Raw genomic sequence first — 21,050 nt, 5'->3', positions numbered from 1 at the left:
TTTGTTACTTACGGTTGGCGATTTACTTGTTAAGGATCAGGTAAGCTATGCATCCTACCTTACTAAACACTCGTTACCACACATTTATGCTGCATCATTGATATTCCTTCTTATCAGGAGTTCATCGAGCTAAATTTGATGGTATCCTTGGTCTTGGATTTCAAGAGAACTCTGTTGGGAAACGCCGCTCCTGATTGGTATGCACAAGTTTATTGTATTGATTTGGCTGAGTTTACAGACATTCCTGTAGTGTTCAGTCTCATGCCAATATGCCTTGTTTTTAACAGGTACAACAACATGCTCAAGCAAGGCCATTTTGGCTTAACCCCATAATGCTGAGGATGAAGAAGGTGGTGAACTTGTATTTGGAGGTGTTGATCCAAATCATTTCAAGGGAAAATATACTTATGTCCCTGTGACACAAAAGGGTTAGTGGCAGATTTGTTATATATCACTTTCTTACCTTGTTTTGTCTTCCAATTATCTAACTCGAGCCTTTTTTGGTGTGCAATAGTTTTGACATGGGTGATGTTCTCATTGGCGGTGCCCCCACTGGTATGGGTGTAACGTTACTATGCCTCGTTCTTTATAATATATATATAGCTGTTTCTAACAAATTTAATGTAAATGAAATTTGACTCACTGTTCCAATTTTGGTTTGCAGACTCAACCGAAGAAAATCTGCTCGCAGATTGGTCTGTGCACTTTTGATGGTAAACGTGGTGTCAGGTGGTTTTGTTCATGTTATAGAGAAGCTATATCCTATGGATAATTTGATATTGCGATTAAGTCCATGATCTTATTTTATCTTGGTTTTCTTTTCTATTTCATCTGCTGTGTCTATTTACCATGATTCTTCTTTTATTGTTCAGTATGTGGCATTGAGTCGGTAATGGACAAGGAAAACGCCAAATCTTCTAATGGTGTCGGTGATGCCGCTTGTTCTGCATGTGAGATGGCAGTTGTTTAGATACAGAGCCAGTTGAGGCAGAACATGACTCATCAACAAGCTTCCATTACAGCACCTTTGATATTATCTGTTGCTACCATTCTTGTCCTGATCCTGTTTATTTGCTACCGTTGTTGGTTATCCTGGACAGCTATGCAAGCGTCTTCCCATCCCAATGGGAGAGTCTGCAGTGGACTGTGCTCAACTCTCGACCATCCCCACGGTTTCGCTCACCATTGGAGGCAAACTCTTTGATCTTGCTCCAGAGGAAGTACGGCTGAGAACATGATTCATATTTTGCATTCGTCATTTGAATATTATCACCATTGCCATTCTAATAATGTCTCGGTGCTGTGATGATGTGAACAGTAGTTTCATGTATATTTTCGACAATTTCGAATAAATAATCAACAGTTAAATCATACATTGGATAGAAGAGTGAGTACACATCTAAAATTAACATCCCTACTACCCTTTAGTACAATGGTTGTGTTTGAATCTCTTGATCCTACTCTAAGATGGAGGATGGCCAGAGACGTGTCCACATAGCAATCTCTTCTTTACAACTTAGCTTTCTGATTCCTCCATAGAACCCCTCTTCCTCGTTACCTTCCTCTCTATGATCTCTCTTGTTTATCATTGTTCTTCTCCACCTCGATCCCACTGTGTACTGGTTGAATTCCAACACCACCATCTCTGTTTTCACCATTAAGCAAACACACATGAATTCAAATACCCTTTGGATACACGGTATGGATAGAAAAACGGTTTATGACATATGACGAGGGGGTTAGGTATAATAATCAAAGATGCAAGTGGGCAAAACACTCATCTTTTTCTAATTGATTTCTACTATCTGTGGTGATGCGATGTTCCAACAAAATAAAGAAAAGAATAATATTTGTTTTTAGTGATTAAAAAATAAAGAATCATTGTTGATCCCCCACCACCGTTTGGTAATGTGTAGATTTCAACATCAATCCAAGACACATATTTATCAAAATGTCTACGAAAGTCAAGACATAGATCCATCATTTGTCCTTTTTTGGGACCAATGCTCGAGTTAGGTTTCTTCAATGTTCACACTTTTCAGTTGCGTTTTGGGAAATTTAATGGGTTTTGTTGGCTGAGAAAAATGAGTAAAGAAACCACAGAATGTGACAGCCAATTCTAAGAACCAACCGAAGACACTATTTTAACACAACATGAAGCTGAGATGAAGAACTCACCATTAAGATGACAATGACAATGGTTGAGATTCCCATCACAGGATTCTAAGTGGCCAACGATACCATACCACCATCCTACACAACAAATCATCACACAAGCAGTGTTTCAGAACCAGATTCTGGTCAAACCAAGTTTACAGTATAAACTTATTAACTTACCATAAGGGAACTCTTTGTTTCTTCTCCACTGAATCTCGATGTGATCTCCAGGTTTCAACTCGTTTAGAGAATCTGACACATGAAGATGATGAGGAGACGCATCAATGGGAGCTGCTCTTAGCCTCTCCCACGTCACACCCTTTTCAACCGCAACTGCTCTTCTACCATGTGGCGGATACCTAAAAAAAATCCCCAAAAGAATCTAGTTTATATGACTGACTTGTCATGAAGAACAAGCCAAGAGACTGTGTCAAATGTGATATTATATACCTGGCCTGAAAAGTATCAGTGAGAGTATCATAGCTGAGCTCAGCATCATAGCATGACAACATGAACCCTACATGCCCATTCTGCTCTTACACCAAAAGGTCACTACTACTTTAATAATTAAATCTAGAAAAAAGCTTTGAATCGAGTAAGTAACTATATTTGTGAAATGATTTTTTACCTCACGGTTGTAAACTTGAGCAGGGAACCAAAAACGACCAGTTTCAAGGGAGAGGTAGAAGCTCATGGTGGCATCAAGTGGCAGAGAAGACGCAGCATATCTCTTCCTCTTATTATCATCATCATTTAGGAAAACAGAGGAAACAGATCGGATCAAAGAGATGATTCTGTCAAAACCAAGAGGATGACCACCAATCTGGTGACTAGGAGAATCAAGATGATACGAGGAAGAGAGAGAGCATTTCCACTCTCTATGAGCAGCAGGGCCAAGGACTTTGCCCCATTTGGAGACCAAGTGTTTCTCCCATAGATGATCACTCACACATCTCTCCTTCAGGGAGCTACAAACCTTAGCCATACTAGAGAGTCCAGAAGGCGGGAGAAGCTCGAGGATGCGATCCAGAGCCAGGTCAGGGAGGTCAAGGACTGACATTTGGTGGTCCACGGGAGAGGCGGGATCAGGTGTGGTTGGATGCAGAGTTTTGGTGAAGAGGCTTTTGGAGAAGTAGAAAGAGAGCAAGGTTTTGGTTTCAGATGCCCATGGAGGAAGAGAGAATGATTTGGACAAGAAAAAGAAAGAGAGACACGAGATGATAAAGTAGAGAAGCATTATGTTGTGTGTGTTTTGCCTTTTGATCTGTTGTGTCTGAGAGTATAAATGGAAGGAGAAGAGGATAGATGGATAACCAATAGGAGTTGAGGGATTACCTAACCAACCTCATGAAAACAATAAACAATTCTCTTTCTCTCTCTCAATCTACTTTTTGGCAACTTGAAGTTGCCAAGTTGAATCAAGAGAGAGAGAGAGAGATTTTGGAAAGAAAAACCCTTTAAAAACTCAAAATTAACCAACAAATAATGCGCAAAGAATGTGACAATTAAGCCGAAGGTGTTATTAAACTAATATAATAAGGTAATGAAAAAGAAGATTATTTTTTTACAAAAAAGGTCTAGTTGGTGGTGTTGGTGACATTGGGATTTCCAAGGGCAGTGGGAGGAGAGAGAGAATCGGATCTGGGCACCAAAAACAAAAGATTCATTGAACCTAAAATCACCAACAATTAAAGTAGAAGAAAAACTATATATTTTATTATTAAGAGAGATTGTTACAAACCAATAAGGAAGATGTAGAAGAATGAAGAGGAGGAAGAGTTTGACACCTCCAACCTTCTTCTACAGAAGAAACAGATTTCTTTCTTCTTCCTCCTCCCAAAGTCCCAATACCAAAACAACAAAAATATGCAAACAACAACCTCTTGGTCTCTTATAAAAATATCTTTTCTTCTAATCTCTCACGCAAAATAGCAAAGACTTGGATTATATGATCAGATGAGAGGTTGCTGCTTATTTACCTTTTTTTGTCAACAATACCAAAGAGAGAGATGGAGAGAGAAAGAGAGCAATTCCATTTCCATTCTATGTGCACCACAAAATCAGTAATCAAAATGAAAGAGCTAAAACCTCCAATGCATTATGATTCTACAGTATACAACACAAAACAATGTGAGAAAAAGGAAAAGCACTTTCTCTGCTATTAGGAGATGAGAGCAAAGAGAGTTATAAGCTCTTTTTACCAGTAATGCATTGGTCTTCGATGCTTTTATTGTATAATCCAATCATCCAACTGTAGCGGGATATATTGCTTTCCATGTGATCCCAAAAATCAAACCATGAACACTGCCTTTTTTGGCTTTTTACGTAACCACTTCCCTACAATGACATCACCAGATTGCAGCTTGTGTCCCAAAACTTCTTTGCAACCATCCTTTCTGGTCTGCCACAGCCATACTTTTAATCTATACAACGTGTCCTACTTTTAATCCCTCTTCTCTTTATCATTTGCTACTCTTAGCAACCGCTTTACAGGTTCCATGTTTGCTGAGCTGCTACACATGTATTCCATGACCGTACACGTCAGCTCTTTGTCAAGTACGATATCTTTCTCCACCAGTTTTTCGAGAACTTCCCTCAACTTATCTGAATCTCCCTGTGAAATACAATACTTCAACACAGAATCGCAAATATGAGCGTCAGGCTCAAAGCCGCTCTCAACCATTTTGTCAAAGTAACCGATAGCCTCCTCTAAATATCCGAGTTTCAAGAACCTATTTATCAGTTTCGAATAAGTAAACAAGTCAGGCGAAAGACCAGCTTGAGACATCTCAACTAGAAGTGACTCTGCAGATTCAGCATCCCCTGCTCTAAGACTTCCATCAATCATAATATTGAAAGAAACAATGTCTGGCAAGCTGTCATCACGCTTCATTTCCTCAAATAATCTCCATGCCTGGTCCAAGCTTCCCTCTTTGCATAATGATGACAATAGACAGTTGCAGTCGTAAACACTGGGCCGTAGCTTAGACCCTCTCATTTTACAGAACAGTCCTTTAGCAACATTAAGCATGCCGGTTTTGCAGAATCCATCAATCAAAGTAGAATACATATCTGAGTTTGGAATAGGGATCTGTTTCCAAAGCTCCATTGCCTTCTTCACATCTCCAGACTTGAGAGTAGCTTTAAGCAATATGTTAGTAGTCACTATATCTGCAGCACCCAATCTCTCAACCAGCAAATCATAAAACTCCAAAGCTTCAGGGAGATTGTTTTCCTCGCACAGCCCGTGGATTAGCGCGTTAAACGATCTAACATCAGGATCCGGATAGCTCCTATCATTCATCAGTAAACACAGAAGCTTGCTAGCTTCGTCTAAGTCACCTTTACCACAGAGTCCACCCAGTAAAATATTGTACGCTATGATATCAGGTCTTGTACCCCTCTTCTTCATCACTTCAACAACCTCTAAAGCCTCCTCCACAAGACCCTCCTTGCAGAGCTTGGTGAGAATAACGTTATAAGTCACCACGTTCGGCTCTTCGCCACTCTCCAACATGAGGTTCAAAAGCTGAAGAGCTTCCTTAGTCTTACCAACTCCGCAAAGACCACCGATCAGACCTGTATACGTATACACATTCGGACTCACTCCACGCTCCTTCATAAACTCAAACATCTGCGAAGCTTCTTTCATCTCTCCTAACTTGCAAAACCCTTGAATAAGAGTGTTGTAAGTAATCGCAGAGGGAGATAGCCCTCTCTCCATAACATCATCGAACACCTCCTTAGCTCTACCCACCTCATTACAATCACAGAAGCCTCTGATAAGCGTAGTATACAAAACAAGATCAGCTTCCAAACCTTTACTAACTCTTATCTCTTCAAACAACCTCAAAGCTTCCTCCATCTTACCAGCTTTACAAAAAGCATCAACAAGAATCCCACAAGTCACCAAACTCCAACAACACTGCATCTCCTTAGCCAAGTCCAAAGCTTTCTCCAACTCTCCCCCCTCGCATAAACCTCTAATAACAGTATTATAACTCACAACATCCGGCGCTATAGAATTCAACCTCATGTCTCTAAGCAAGGTGAGAGCTTTACCGAACTCAAGATTCTTGCAATAACCTTTCAAGATAATGTTGAGATTGTACACGTTGAAGGCAAACCCGCGCTTCAGCATCACGGCGAGAACGCCAAACGCGAAGTTAGTGTTGCGATTCAACCGCAGGAAGCATTCGAGGAGCCCGCTCAGGGAGACGAAGTTGATGAAAGCGCTTGTGTCGAGCATCTTGCGGTAGACGGAGAATGCGAGCTCGTGGTGCCTGGAGCGTACTAGCGTCGCGATGAGATTGTTTCCGGGGGAGGAGAGAGAGGTGTTGGAGTCGAGTGCTTGCCGGAAAACTGAAACGGCGGTCTTGAGATGAGGATTTGAGTTCTCGCAATCGCAGAGCAGAGAACTCAAGGTGGAGTTGAGGAGACGTCTGGCTTCAAGAGCTCCACGTCGGGAGAGATTAGCGGCGGCGGATGACATCGGAGACGAGAGATTTTCACTAAACCCTTTGTTATTAGTTGTGTCCAAACAGATTTAAATTTATTACAGTGGTTATCACTTTTAGTCCCTGAAGTTTAAAACTATCAACAAAAAAGCTCAATAATTAAAAATTAATCACTGTAGCCCCCAAAACTGCCGTAAAAATCGAAACTTTGAAGCTCTCTTGGGAGTTTGAGACTAAAGAAGAAGATGGCGAAGTGGTCGATCGTTAAGAGATCAGGTAGAATTATCACTTTTAGTCCCTGAAGTTTTAATCTATTAACGAAATTGCTCAATATTTTTGATTTTTCATCGTAACCCCCAAAAGTCCCGTCAAAATCAAAACTTTGAAGCTCTCCGGGAGTTTAGAGACTTTAGGGAGATGGCGAAGTGGTCGATCGTTAGGAGAATCCCCGTCTCTGGAGGTTCCTTCGCTTATATGGTACGAAAACTATAAAGCCTCAACCTTTCGATTTGATGATTATCGCTCGTAGTTTTTATCTGCTTCATTGAGTCTTTCTTTCTCTCCCCGAGCTTGTGGAAAGTTCTTGATAGATGGTGATTCAAAGAGTGTTACTTGTTTTATATTATTTGATTATATGGTTTTATGTTTATTGGCATTGCAGAAACATATGGTGTACGCTCCTGCTGAGTGCTCCTTCTCTGCGATGCACTCTTTGATAGACACAGGAGGAGAAGCCCTGAAGAAAACGACTGAGAATAGTGATAGTGGTTCGAAGTTCATCAGCCGAATCGATTACACGAGTCTTGTGGAGAAGTATAGAAGAGAAGGGAACCTCTCTGGTGCATACGACTTGTTACAGTCCTTGCAAGACAAGAACATATGGTTGCCTGTTCCGGTTTTCAAGAACCTTCTTGCAGCAGCGGGTGAGCAGAACGATACGATGCTCTCTTGCAGAGCTTTTAAAATGATGTTGGTCCAAGCGGGTACGCCTTTGAGTTCAGATTGTTATCTCAACCTCGCCAGAGCCTTTATCAACGCAGATGATTGTGTACACTTGCTGAGCCTTCTCAAAGAAGTGTCGGAGTCTTCTCTTCCGTGTAGGTTAATTGTAATAAACAGAACCATCCTTGCATTCGCTGAGTCTAGGCAGGTCGATAAGGTGCTTATGATACTTGAGGAGATGAGAGAGTGGGAATGTAAACCAGACGTGATCACGTACAACTCGGTTTTGGATATCTTGGGACGAGCTGGCCTTGTTAATGAGATGCTCAGGTTATTGTCGTCGATGAAGGAAGATTGCGATGTGTCTCTAAACATCATTACGTACAACACGGTGTTAAACGGGATGAGGAAAGCTTGTAGGTTTGATATGTGTTTGGTGTTGTATGAAGAAATGGTTCAATGTGGGATTGAGCCTGATCTGCTTAGTTACACAGCAGTGATAGACAGTTTGGGTCGGTCAGGGAACACAAAGGAAGCATTGAGGCTTTTCGATGAGATGAAAGAGCGGGAGATACGACCATCTGTTTATGTCTACCGAGCATTGATTGATTGTCTGAAGAAGTCAGGAGAGTTTGAGAAGGCGTTGCAGGTTTCAGATGAGTTGAAGAACACTTTAACATTAGATTTGGCAGGTCCACAAGATTTCAAACGGCACCTGAGACCATATAAACGCTAGCTTTGAGCAGCTGTTTTTTTTCATTTTGGTTAGGCATATGTAATGAAATCAAAACACAATTTTGATTTGGTTTTGATTTGCAGAACCTGATAGAATGATAATCAAGGTTTACAAAATGTATTGGTGGATGATTCTACGAGTCTATGACCAGTCTCATAAAGTTTGCATAACTACAGAAGTACAAAATGTGTCAAAGTTTCACTCTGAAATAAAGAAGATTTGCGCCGGCGGTCTGATATATGGACCGGAGAAGTCTGCTAGATTACGAAAATAGCCTCATGTTCCTCCTTTCTTTACCAGAGCTTGTTCTTGACCCAAAAAAGAAGGAAAACGACACCCAACACGATCGCTACTGGTGCCCATTTCCTGATCAAAGCCTGGTTTACAAAACTCAAAATGCTTCAGAACCATATGCAAACAAACCTTGGGCCTATAAACTAAACATGATCATAAGAAGTGCAAGCATCTCCATCAAACTCACCTGACGGTTCAAATCTTTAGCCTTATCAGCATATACACGAGATTCAGAAGTTAGCCGGCTCGACATCTCGCTCACCTCTGCATTAAAAAAGCAAGAAGAGGATGAGCATACTGCTCTGCTGATTCAAAAACCGTAATGAATGAGAGAGCATATGAGTAGATAAGGCTTACGGTCCAGCTTTTCACCAACACCTAAGACTTCCTGCACATTCCGCGTCATTATCTGATGGACCTCATAGAGTTCGTCATTCAGCTTAGCGATATTTCGCTGCGTACGTGTGTCTTGGTACAGTTTTTTGGTTTTCTGTATGAATGTATCTATGCAAGGAGGAAAAAAAGATTGAGAAACAAGAGAATATATGTTTCTACAAGATACTGAATGAATAGAGAAGAGGATCTACTAGAGTAAACATACCGAATTTAATAAAGGCATAAGGTCTAGCAGCTGTTACAATGTTAGGTCCATTGACACGTTCGAACTCGTTCTTGAGATCTTCCAAGTATTGAAACGCAAGTTTCTTCGGGTAAGAGCGGTCACACATTGTCAAGTAGCAAACACGTCCTTCTATGATGTAACTAAAGTTTTCTAATCAAGGAATAGCATTTATATATATTTGATTCTTTCGTTCACCTTGGTTTCAAGATATAAGCATATAACCAATATGACAAAGGCGGTTTACAAATAACTACACTTGTGAAAACTAGTACGACACCTAAAACATAATGCAGAAGGATTGAAACGTGTCTTAATACAGACAAAAGGTTAGTCAACTTACTGCAGTATCAATGATGTATGGTTACAAACTAAGATGCAACTCTCAATCAAACATCAACAGGCTTTTATAAAATAATAATAAATGACGAATAGTATAAGAGATGGTAAGGATACTGGAAAATATATGGGCCTGTTTCAACGGACATTCTTGAAGCTTCGTTATGACCTCTGGAAAGATTCTTAAACAGAGACTTGACCTGTTGCTTATACATGTCGGAATCAGGTAAGTCACGTCCATCATCGAGACCCTCTGCTAGAGGCAGCCCGTCGGTAACACGAGCTATCAATGTCATTTTCACCATCTTTGCCTTATTCCTTCTCCAATAAAAATGTCACTGCATTGATCAATCATATAAGCCAATTTCAAAAAGAGGATGAAAAGCTTCAATAAAACCAAATCCAAAATCTATTAACCAATTCTGCATACTGCATTCGTAATCTGTTGTTTGAGAAACTATACATCGACGAGAACCAAATTCGAAAGAAATCAAAGATCTGAAAAAAAAAACAAAATCCGTTATAGAATTCAAACGAAAATTTTGATCCAAGAGATATAAACTCAGTAATATTATTAGAAGACCCCGAAGTTTTGAATTTTTGGTCCCAAACGGAAGCAATACTTGTTCTAAGAAAAAAACAAAAACTACACTTGAACATGGATTTTGAACTAACCTGATACGAGTGTCGTTCCAATGGTTCTTCTCAGGATCTGAGAACCGGGTTAAAGAAAGAGGTTGATCCAGGGAGATATGCAAGTACTGTATTTTTTTCTTTTTTTTTTTTTTTTGGCATCAAAAGAAAGTTTATTATTCAATCACTCCAAAGGCCTTGCTACTTGAGCTAGCCAAACAGGAGTATCAGTACTAACATAAACAAAAGCATCAGTTCGATTACGGGCTGCTTTAGCAAAACAGTCCGCTCGAGTATTCTTACCACGCGGTAGATATGAGATAGAGAAACTAGTGTAAAGTTTAGATTGTAAACAAATATCTTCTATCTCAGTCGCCATGGAAGGCCATTCGTCCTCACCTCTTATCAGCTTTAGAAGTTGTAGGCAGTCCGTTTCAAAATGCATTGAGTCGAAGCCACGATCCTTCAAGGTCTTCATTGCCCATAGTAGTCCTCTTACTTCTGCGTGTAATGGTGACGGTGTCTTACTGACGTTCTGGAGCCCAACTAGAACGGTTTGATCTTCCTCCATCAGCACAAATCCCAGCCCCGTTTTCCTGTCAACATGTGTCCACGATGCATCTACTTGGCATCGCAACTGCATACTCCTCTGTTCTGTAACTACCCTTTCCGGTTCTTCAACCTCCCCAGCTATTGCATCTTCCTCTGCTTCCGGGATTATCTGAGCCATCTTCCAGTTACTGGCTTCTGTCATCGCCAACTGTAATGTGTCTAGCGGTGGATCCTCGATTCCATTGAATAACTTATTATTTCGGCTCTTCCATATATACCATATTAGCCAAGGAAAAGGCTCAATGACTTCCTTCGGGACGCCTTGCTCTGCTACTCGCCACAGGAGATGATCAAAGTTTGTGAACAGAGCATTACACGGGAATACGCCCGGAATCGTTGGGATATCTGAAAGCGCCCAACATTGTAGCGCTGGGGGACACTCGAACAAAAGGTGGTTAATCGTCTCCTCCTCCGCACCACATCGGAGGCAGGTCCTATCTGTCGCACAATGTCGATCACAAAGTCGACTTGCCGTAGTAACAAAACCAGCTAGTGCTTGCCAAATGAAATGCTTTATTTTCCTCGATGTACGCAGCTTCCACACCTCTTTTTTTAGCTTCTTAACACTGGGTTCTTCCACCACACCAGTGTCTGATGCTTTTCTCTGTTCATTTATAAAATCGTATCCCGATTTTACAGAGTATGAGCCAGACTTAGTGTGTTTCCAAGTATACCCATCTTTTCTTCCCAGTCGGCTTGGTTGAATCTCCATGATTCTATCTACATCCTCTGCCGCTACAAGTTCTCTGATCAACGGCTCATTCCATCGTTTCGTCTCATGAATAATTAGATGATGCACTCGTAGATCACGGTCGAAAATCTCTCCTAATGGTTTCGCTGGTCTGGCATTTTCTCCCGGTATCCAGCCGTCCTCCCAAACCTTAGTATCAGAACCTGTTCCGATAGTACGAACTACTCCCGCGCTCAGAACCTCTCGAGCCGTCCACAGACTTCTCCAACCATAAGAAGGATTGTTTGCTTTTCCGGCCAGGAGAGGGTTTGTATGTCTGTAGTATCTCCCTTTCATCACTCTTGCCAGAAGCGAATCTGGATATACGAGAAGCCTCCAGACTTGTTTTGCTAGTAGAGCAAGGTTGAAATCTCTCGAGTCTCGAAAACCTAAACCTCCCTCATCAAGGGGAACACATATTTTGTCCCAAGCAATCCAGTGTAGGCCTCTGTTATTTGCTTTTGAACTCCACCAGAACCTAGATACTGCACCTGTTATCTTCTTATGAGTATCCTGCGGTAAAAGATAGCAAGACATTGTGAACGTCGGTACTGCTTGGGCTACCGACTTGATTTGTACTTCCTTGCCTCCTTTTGACAATAGTTTTGCTTCCCAAGAGTTGACTCTCGTGTTAAGTCTATCCTGAACATAAGCAAACACTTGCTTTTTTGATCCACAGATCTTCTCGGGCATTCCAAGATACATGCCCATTCCACCTTCTCTATTGATACCAATTGACCTTTTCAGGTCTAGTTTTAGGGACGTTATGACCTTAGAACCGAACATAACTGATGACTTGATTTTATTCAGTTGTTGTCCTGAGGCTTTACCATAAACGTCAATAATCCTCATCAACTCTTGGCACTGCGCTGGCTCTGCTTTACAAAAGAAAAGGCTGTCGTCAGCGAAGAGTAAATGGGAAACTTCCGGACACGCTCTTGCGATCTTGAGGCCGGAGATCTTCTTCTGTCGCTCTGCATCTTTGATCTGTGATATTAATACTTCGGTACAGAGAATAAACAAAAACGGCGATAGTGGATCGCCCTGCCGGAGACCCCGGGAAGGAGTAATGTTGCCCTTCGCATCTCCATTTATTAAGACTTTATATGAGACTGAGGTAACACAGTTCATAATCAAATGAATCCACCTCATATCGAATCCCATTTTTTCCATCAAAGCTCGAAGGAAGCCCCACTCAACCCTATCATAAGCTTTACTCATGTCTGTCTTGATCGCCATGAATTTTGATTTACAGCTCTGATTTGTCCTTAGGGCGTGGAACATTTCTTGGGCAACTAGAATATTATCGGTTATCAACCGTCGAGCCACAAAGGCTGATTGTGTTTCTGATATCAAAAGGGGCAGGACCTTCTTTAGCCGGGAAGACAAAATCTTAGAAATAATCTTGTAGCTTACGTTGCATAAGCTTATCGGTCGAAACTCAGCCATGGTGACCGGTCTTTCATTCTTGGGGATGAGACAAATGTTAGTCTGGTTAAGTCTTTCGTCAAGCTCGCCCGTTTCAAAGAATTCGCGAACCATACTGATGACATCCTTTCCAACCACATTCCAGAATTTTTGATAAAACAAGCTTGTCATCCCATCTGGTCCTGGTGCCTTCTCCGGATTGATTGAGAATACCGCATCTTTGATCTCAGTATCTGTTATTTGAGCAGTTAATACCGCATTCATATCCTCCGTCACTGTCTCGGTAATAAACCGGATGCTCTCCTCAAAATCTCCCGGGTTGGAGGTCTCAAAAAGCTCCTCGAAGTACTCCACAGCGAGTTGCTCGATCCCTTCCTCGGTTTCAACCCACACTCCCATCGAATTCTTTAGCTTCGTGATACGGTTTCGAGCCCGGCGCTGCTTCGTTTTCGCGTGAAAATATTTTGTGTTCCTGTCCCCCTCCCTTAGCCAAATGGCTCGGCTCTTCTGTCTCCAGAAAATTTCCTCTTCTCTATAAGCCGCACACAGCTGCCATTTTATCTCTAGCTCCTCTTCTGTCGATAGACTATCCTCATTCTGAGCTTGATCGAGCTTTGCCTTCAACAGCTCAATCACCTTTTCATTATTTGATGGATTGCTGCGCTTCCACGTTGAAATGGCTTTTCTGCATCTGTAGATTTTTTCCACAAAATCTCCATGCTGATGGTGAGTATCCCTTCCCCATCCGCCTTTAACAGTCTCATAAAAGCCTTGTCTTCCAAACCACCGCTTATCAAACTTGAAATTGCGTCTCGGTCTTGTCTCTCGTGATTTGATCCTAGCCAAGACTGGCCTATGATCAGAGCCCCATCTTAACAAATACTCCACATCAGTGTGGGAAAAAATATTATGCCAATCTTCGTTTCCTACTGCCCTATCCAGGCGACATTGAATTCGTCCATTCTTCCTCCTTCCTGCCCAAGACATAGTGTTCCCTTTTGATGGGAATTCAATCATACCGCAATTGGTCAGCATCGTCTTGAATGGTAAGAAGGAAGTCTCGGCTCTCTTTCGACCACCTTTCTTTTCCGCATTACTTGTGATCTCGTTAAAATCTCCTATCATCATCCAGGCTCCTGATCTTGTTGTTCCCATTCGTGTGAGCCTCTCCCAAACATATTCACGGTATTCCACCACCGGATCTCCGTAGACGAAAGTAATATATACCTTATGGCCTTCTATCTGGGCTTCCACATCTATCATGCGATCATTTGAAAAAATAATCTTCACTCCAGAATCATTCATATAAAGCAAAGCCAAACCACCGCTTCTACCCGTAGGTTCCACGGTAAAAATCTTATCATAACCAAGTTCAAACTGTAAATCTTGCATAAAAGAGAACGTATTTTTTGTTTCTGAAAGAAAAAGAAAACTAGGACTATAGTAGCGAAGCAACTCTCGCAAGTGTTGCTTTGTCAAGTAGGCTCCCGCCCCTTGACAGTTCCATGCGATTGCATTCATTTATCCTTACTGGGTGGTTTCTGGGACACCACCGAACCGGATACACTGGGTTTCTTGCCTCTTACAGCAGACGGATACACCTCATGTCGAGGGACTTGTGGCAACCTTCGGGCCACTGGGGGGCGGTACTGTCTTGGTGCTTTGCCTTTTGGTGAAGCTCTTCCCCTAACCGCAAGTTTCTTTGATGCCGCAGTTCCTTTTACGTCTGGGCTCCGTGGCGTCTTCTTCTTCTTCTTTGCTGCCGTCATCTGGTGTCCTTCCTGATCCAGATTTTTGAAGATTTCAGTCTCATCATCCTTTTGGCTAGCGATGACACTCTTTTCACCTCTCTCCGGCAGACGTATGATCGTTTCCACATTTTGAACCGACTTCTCAGTACTCTTGCTCTTCTCTTCTTCCAAAATTGTAGGGGTTGCTTCCTTTGCAAGTCTTGTTCTTTCGAGATCTTGTTCCTCCTCCATTAGATCATCTACATTATAAATATCAGCCTCCGTCATTTGCTCCGGTTCAGTATACTGTTCTATCATCCTGTCAAAAGCCTCGTCATCCATTAGCTCACCATCCTCCTCTGAATCTGGGTCTATTAATTCAAGATCCTCGGAACCTCTTGGAGAGTGCCTCTCTTCTATCTCCACAATTTTCTTGCTTGTTCCATTTTGTATAGCATCTCCCAGGTTACTCCTTTGTACTCCTTCCGTATGATTTTCCCGTGGGTTAGAGCTAGGTTCCCTTATTATGAGCGTTCCTCTTCCCGAGATTGGTCTCAAAAGATCAGGAGTGGGATCTTGCGCGATCATTTTTCCTTTTAGCCTACGTCTCTCCTCATCATTCATCTCTGTCTCTATCACTCGAGCAGCCTCCGTGCTCTCTTTTCCCTGTCTTATCGGTCTCCATTCTTTGGTAGGTTTTGGTGGTGATTTGCGAGACCGGTCCAGATGACCTCTACTTGTTCTTTGGAGCTCGAGCTTATCCGAGATTGTGCGTTGTGAGTCTGGAGAAGTTCGTCTTCCCGAGTTACTCCTACTCACACTGTGTGAGTCATAATGGTTCCTAGGCCCGTCTCTTCTTTCTTTATGATTCCAGTTAGAGTGCCCTATGAAGGATCTATTTTTGGACATGGCTTCATCACGTGCACGATGTTCATAGTTCCAAGATCTTTGATATGGATGATATCTCTCCCGATCACGGGGATGGTATGGTTCATCAACTTTATCCAGTCTCTTCCAGACCTCTTTACCAAGAGCCTCTCGCCGCTCCGTTATCCTTTCACGAAGGTCACTGCTTGATCTTTCCCTATTTGACTCCACTGGTCGCCGGTAATCTTTTTTCTCTACCTCTCTATAGCTTCTTTCAGTTGTAGTTCTATGATTAGTATGGGTCAAGTGGATTGTACGGTCAGTCCCATACCGGGAAGGGATGGAGAAAGCTTCTCGAGTTGCTTTTTCTTCTATCTCTTTTTGTTCAATCCTTGCGACTCTGTTTTTCTCTCGCTGTTCCTCTGTAAGTTCAGGACAGGTGCCTTCCTCATGGGAGATACGCTTACAAGTGAAGCAATGTCTATGAAGCTCCTCATAAATGAGGGACACCCTTATCACATCTCCATTTGCGAAACCCGCTCGACGTTCAAATTGAAGTGGCTCATCAGCATTGACCCACACACGTACCCGACCTCCATCTACATCCACTTTGTCTACTAGGCCCAAGGCGTTCCCAATGTTTCTGTAGGTTTCATCTTTTTTGTAGTGATTGGGTACACCAGATATCGCTATCCAAAAGAGCATTGAGTTTGGGAAATCCTCTTTGATTGTTGGAATCCATCTCTCCAAGGAGAAGCTCCACTTGTTGAAGTGACAGGGTCTCCTTTGTAGAACCTTCTGTAGATCTTGTTCATTATCAAAGTCGAATTGGAATTTATTATTGCCCAAATTCGTTCCTCTAACTTTCCCCTCTACGTCCCAGATATGCCTTTTCGGCATATGTTTGATCAAAGCCTCTACACTTCTTCCATCCACATGAAACATTCGTCCCACTAAAGTAAGCTTGTATTTCTCAATCAGGTCCGAGAAGTCAAACTCCGGGATTGGGATAATGTCATCTTCCTTCTTCTTCTCGTAGCGTCGTCCCTCTTCTCTTCCCCTACCTTCTCTTCCACGATTCCCATACATTCGACTCATCCTGCGAGTCGATTGTTTGAAAACCTAAAGCGAGTCCTTTCAATCTATGGAAGACACCCTACACAGGGGAATACGTCTCTCTCTTGACCGTGTCTTCAAAAACGTGTTTATTACGAAAAGTTCTAGGGTTCCGAAGAGAGCTATTTTGGATTTTACGCTGCAAGGAGCAGGAAACCTGTCGATATAGTATGCTAGTAGTCTTCTATCTCCTTCTTCCTGGCAAGGAGAGCCTCAAAACGTCGTCTTTGAGGAGGGGCTTGCCAGATCTGAGAATCTCCCTAGAGTCGCCAAAACCCTTGTATTTTTTTCTTTTTTATTATTATTAAAAAGGGTTTTATCATTCAAGGGGGTGAATTAAAAATTCACGATCTGAAATTTCGTTTTAGTTTTTGTTGTTGTTCGAATTGTTATTTATGACGACGATCTACGTTCTGCGTTACGAAGGCCTCAGATGAATGATTGACGCGTTTTGGTTACACGTCTTGATGACGTGGCGCGTTTTATTTAGCTTAACTAACTCTGCGTTTGTGTTGATCGACGCTCCAGACGCACAATGTTTTACCCCGTTTGTATGGTGTTTGTAAATAAGTTCAGTGTTCTCAGCTATCTTGTTACTCATAGCTCGATGGCTGTAGGTCCAAGGTGGCTTGCTTATGCTGCCAAAACTTCAATGACCATCGAAACAAGGCGCCTAAAGCTCACCTAGTTTACTTGCGGGACATAGGTTGCAAAGGACATTTGACATACGTGGTTATAAGGTTAAATGAAGAAAGGATTCACATCTGATATAACATGGAAGCAAGCAACTCTCGATACATCAAAGGCCAAACATAAAAGTGTTTTCAGTAAAAATAAAAAACAACCGGTCTACAAACTTCTTATCACGTCACGTGAAAGTAGAGAATTCGCCAAAACCATAAAGGTTTCAAAACCCAAGAAAATTTATTCGATAAAAACAACACTTTAAAAACACCATTACATCACTCGAGATCTTCATCGACTTAGGCCTTGGACATGTGAATGATCAAGTCGACCACACGGGTACTGTAACCCCATTCGTTGTCGTACCACGACACCAGCTTCACAAAGTTGTCACTCAACGCGATTCCAGCCTTTGCGTCAAAAATGCTCGACCTGTTGTCACCAACGAAGTCGGTCGAGACAACATCATCCTCGGTGTAACCAAGGATTCCCTTTAGCTTGCCCTCAGATTCCTCCCTGTGTAACAATCCAATCAGTTTAGTTAAATCTTACAAAAGATATGATCAAACTAGTTTAACTGGAACCGAAAGCTTACTTGATAGCTTTCTTGATTTCATCATAGGTTGCAGCTTTCTCGAGTCTAACCGTGAGGTCAACAACTGAAACATCAACGGTGGGAACACGGAAGGACATTCCGGTCAGCTTTCCGTTGAGCTGTGGAAGCACCTTTCCGACAGCCTTGGCAGCTCCGGTGCTGCTGGGAATGATGTTGAAGGAAGCGGCTCTTCCACCTCTCCAGTCCTTCATCGATGGACCATCAACTGTCTTCTGAGTTGCTGGATTCACACAAACAAACAAAAGAAAATGTAATTTCAGTTTAAAGAGGCAACAAATCAAATGCAAACAAAATGAAATATTATACATACCAGTGATAGAGTGGACGGTGGTCATGAGTCCCTCAACAATTCCAAACCTGTCGTTGATAACCTGCATAAACAGATTGCAAAATTCAATACAAGATTAATTCAAATAATTTCACAACTCATCATTTTAAGGGTTAAAGATAGAAAAAGAAAAAAAAAGGAGACCTTGGCAAGTGGAGCAAGGCAGTTAGTGGTGCAACTAGCGTTGGAAACAATGTTGAGATCAGACTTGTACTCATGCTCATTGACACCAACAACGAACATGGGAGCATCTTTGCTTGGGGCAGAGATTACAACTTTCTTGGCACCACCCTGCACAAAAACAAACCACATGATATACTTAAAACTTACAAACAAATGCTCTATATACTTGTCTTCATAAACAAAATCAAAAAGACAAACCTTCAAGTGAGCAGCAGCCTTGTCCTTGTCGGTGAAGACACCAGTAGACTCAACAACAAAGTCAGCTCCAGCCTCACCCCATGGGATATCCTCAGGGTTCCTTCAAAGTAACATATCACAAATCAAAAACTTTCATAACATAACAGAGAGATGCACACAGAATAACATAAATCTACACCAGATCATGTACCTGATGCCGAAAACAGTGACAGGCTTCCCACCGAAGAGAAGTGTCTTCTCATCCTTAACCTTGAGCTCATTGTGCTTCCACTGACCGTGAACACTGTCATACTTAAACATGTATGTCTGCAAACACAATACACAATATTCAATTAAACCGTTCATCCTCAACTCAATCAAACAAAGTCACAAATAACCAATCCGGTTATAGATCTATGTGGTTGACTAACATCTAAAGCTATTAACCAATCACGATCGAGCTAGCATCGAAGTAAAGAAACTCACCATGTACTCGGTGGTGATGAAGGGATCGTTAACAGCGACGAGCTCAACATCGTTCCTCTGAAGGATAACTCTAGCCACCAAACGACCGATTCTTCCGAAACCTTAACCAACACCATAAACTCAGATTCCCACAGATCTAAACTAACCACAAACCTATGAAGAAAACGAAGAAAAAAAAAACACTCACCGTTGATTCCGATCTTAATCTTCTTGTCAGCTACACAAACAAACAAAAACACGATCGGATTAGTAACGATAACGAACGTATCAACGATGGAGCTAGAGATCGAAGAAACTCACCCATTTCGATATTAGAGGGTGTCGATGAGATCGAGAGAGAAAGCTACGAAGTGAGTGAGGGAGGGTTTGGTGAGGCTTTGGGGTTATTTAAAGGAGATGATAAGAGAAAGTGATCGTGTGGCTGAGAATTTTTCTTCGGAAAAGATTAAGATTCAGTAATTATTTGTTACCAGATTGTGCATTACCTTTAAGATTATTTACCTTTTTGCCACTGTTTTGGCCAATTGTTTATGGTAGGATTAAGAAGTAATCGGGGAAACTAATGGCGCTTGGACTTCACGCTCAAGTAATGGAATATTCGAGGTTTAAACATTTAGATTCTATGGGCTGGGCCGACGCACACAGGCAAAGCAGTAGGTTTTGAAAATACCCTTATTATTAGCTTTAGCCAATGATCATATCCCACGTAGCATATAAAAACATTATTTAATGTCGTCAAATTTTGTTTTTCTTGTTGATGATACATGATAGCACAACTTTTTCTTTCAAACTTTTTGTAATTTTTTTATTTTCCTTTATTTTTTCTGTAAAATATAGTTTGACAACTCCACCTAAGTTTCACATGTGATATTATAATTCCACAGTTTTATTGATAATTAATCAAAACATCTAGCTTAATATAGTGGCATGGATCACTATAGCATTGTTCTGCTTACTTATGTTTCAAGGTGGCCATTTTCTTTTTACCTTTTTAATACACGACTCAAGGTGGTAACACTATATTCAAGGTGGTTTTCTTTTACTAATTACAAGGTGTCTCATATATACTTATGAAACTTCTAGTCTTCTAGATGTCACCATCAGAATAAGTTTCCGTTCTTGATATCAAAGATATTTTATAATTTGGTGTTATATATTCATCAAATTGCGACTTCGTATTGATATTGAGACACATAGATGCTCCACTTTCAGAGCTTTGGTTGGTCAGATGAACGTGACAGCAACAAATAAATCAACTTTATGCAATATGGTATGACTCTTGGCTTTTGCCAAAAGTCTCCTCTTCTCCTCCTCTTATTTTTCTCTTTTTAGTTTCATTTTCATTTTTTTTGTGTTAGGTGAAACCGTGAAAGCATATAAAACTCTTTAATCCGGCACATATGGATTATGGATCCATACATCCTATATTAACTAAAATATTTATCAGCGGTAAACAGTATATAATTAACAAAATTTTGAGATATTACTAATATAAATGTATTTGTACACATATAACACCTTCAAGTCAAGTGTGTTATGAGCCTATGACGTATACTTTAGTGGTTGGATACTTGGATTAGTATATTATGTGGCCATGAAATAGACATTAATTGGAACAGAATTGACTGGGTGGTAGAGTTGTAGTTGTGTCATAATTCCAATTCAAACCCATACAATCTTGATAAAGAAAACAAAATTGTCCTCTCAAGTGTATGTTAACTATGTATGATCAAAAACATTTAGTATTTTGATCTTTTTTTTTTGGTAAATTTAATCACGATGGTTTGTAAGGAACCATGTTAAGAAAACAGCTCAAAACTTACCAAACACTCTTCTTTTTATCAATGCCTTGAAATTATTTGAGACAATTAGTGTGCATTCTTAAGTGTTCTTGTTTTTTTTTTTTTTTTTTTTTA

At 41.1% G+C, this 21,050-nt stretch overlaps 6 protein-coding genes across 7 annotated transcripts; 1 reads left to right on the top strand and 5 right to left on the bottom strand.

Annotated features, from left to right (window-relative positions):
• Positions 1 to 1,349: 1,349 nt before the first annotated feature.
• Positions 1,350 to 4,388, bottom strand: LOC106376257 (F-box protein At2g32560-like). The gene is made up of 5 exons (XM_013816323.3): positions 2,786 to 4,388; positions 2,608 to 2,687; positions 2,338 to 2,516; positions 2,179 to 2,253; positions 1,350 to 1,645 (listed from the first exon to the last, which is right to left on the bottom strand). Exons 1-5 carry the CDS (start codon positions 3,392 to 3,394, stop codon positions 1,458 to 1,460), a joined length of 1,131 nt encoding a protein of 376 aa, XP_013671777.2. The 5' UTR covers positions 3,395 to 4,388; the 3' UTR covers positions 1,350 to 1,457.
• LOC106376259 (pentatricopeptide repeat-containing protein At4g28010-like) lies at positions 4,166 to 6,699 on the bottom strand. The gene is made up of 2 exons (XM_013816325.3): positions 4,359 to 6,699; positions 4,166 to 4,263 (listed from the first exon to the last, which is right to left on the bottom strand). Exon 1 carries the CDS (start codon positions 6,647 to 6,649, stop codon positions 4,601 to 4,603), a length of 2,049 nt encoding a protein of 682 aa, XP_013671779.2. The 5' UTR covers positions 6,650 to 6,699; the 3' UTR covers positions 4,166 to 4,263; positions 4,359 to 4,600.
• Positions 6,700 to 6,868: 169 nt separating this feature from the next.
• On the top strand, positions 6,869 to 8,480 carry LOC106376262 (pentatricopeptide repeat-containing protein At1g11900). The gene is made up of 2 exons (XM_013816328.3): positions 6,869 to 7,091; positions 7,276 to 8,480. The coding sequence occupies exons 1-2, from the start codon at positions 7,032 to 7,034 to the stop codon at positions 8,290 to 8,292; spliced, it is 1,077 nt and encodes a 358-aa protein (XP_013671782.2). The 5' UTR covers positions 6,869 to 7,031; the 3' UTR covers positions 8,293 to 8,480.
• On the bottom strand, positions 8,336 to 17,068 carry LOC106376265 (25.3 kDa vesicle transport protein). Of its 2 annotated transcripts, none has more exons than XM_048782246.1 (7): positions 16,956 to 17,068; positions 10,220 to 10,317; positions 9,662 to 9,882; positions 9,188 to 9,348; positions 8,944 to 9,090; positions 8,774 to 8,850; positions 8,336 to 8,669 (listed from the first exon to the last, which is right to left on the bottom strand). In XM_048782246.1, exons 3-7 carry the CDS (start codon positions 9,847 to 9,849, stop codon positions 8,586 to 8,588), a joined length of 657 nt encoding a protein of 218 aa, XP_048638203.1. In that variant the 5' UTR covers positions 9,850 to 9,882; positions 10,220 to 10,317; positions 16,956 to 17,068; the 3' UTR covers positions 8,336 to 8,585. The 2 variants fall into 2 exon arrangements, with proteins under 2 accessions (XP_048638203.1, XP_013671785.2); XM_013816331.3 differs by lacking the exon at positions 16,956 to 17,068 and adding an exon at positions 9,975 to 10,042.
• Positions 10,362 to 13,263, bottom strand: LOC125575838. Its single transcript, XM_048734962.1, has one exon. It carries the CDS (start codon positions 13,209 to 13,211, stop codon positions 10,362 to 10,364), a length of 2,850 nt encoding a protein of 949 aa, XP_048590919.1. The 5' UTR covers positions 13,212 to 13,263.
• Positions 17,069 to 17,406: 338 nt separating the features above from the next.
• Positions 17,407 to 19,653, bottom strand: LOC106376263 (glyceraldehyde-3-phosphate dehydrogenase, cytosolic). The gene is made up of 9 exons (XM_013816329.3): positions 19,435 to 19,653; positions 19,322 to 19,351; positions 19,135 to 19,235; positions 18,860 to 18,975; positions 18,670 to 18,769; positions 18,433 to 18,579; positions 18,271 to 18,331; positions 17,940 to 18,180; positions 17,407 to 17,860 (listed from the first exon to the last, which is right to left on the bottom strand). The coding sequence occupies exons 1-9, from the start codon at positions 19,436 to 19,438 to the stop codon at positions 17,644 to 17,646; spliced, it is 1,017 nt and encodes a 338-aa protein (XP_013671783.2). The 5' UTR covers positions 19,439 to 19,653; the 3' UTR covers positions 17,407 to 17,643.
• Positions 19,654 to 21,050: the final 1,397 nt, after the last annotated feature.

Source organism: Brassica napus, chromosome A6 (assembly GCF_020379485.1).
Source record: "Brassica napus cultivar Da-Ae chromosome A6, Da-Ae, whole genome shotgun sequence".
Taxonomy (NCBI): Eukaryota; Viridiplantae; Streptophyta; class Magnoliopsida; order Brassicales; family Brassicaceae; genus Brassica; species Brassica napus.
This window is presented reverse-complemented; position numbering and strand designations above follow the sequence as displayed.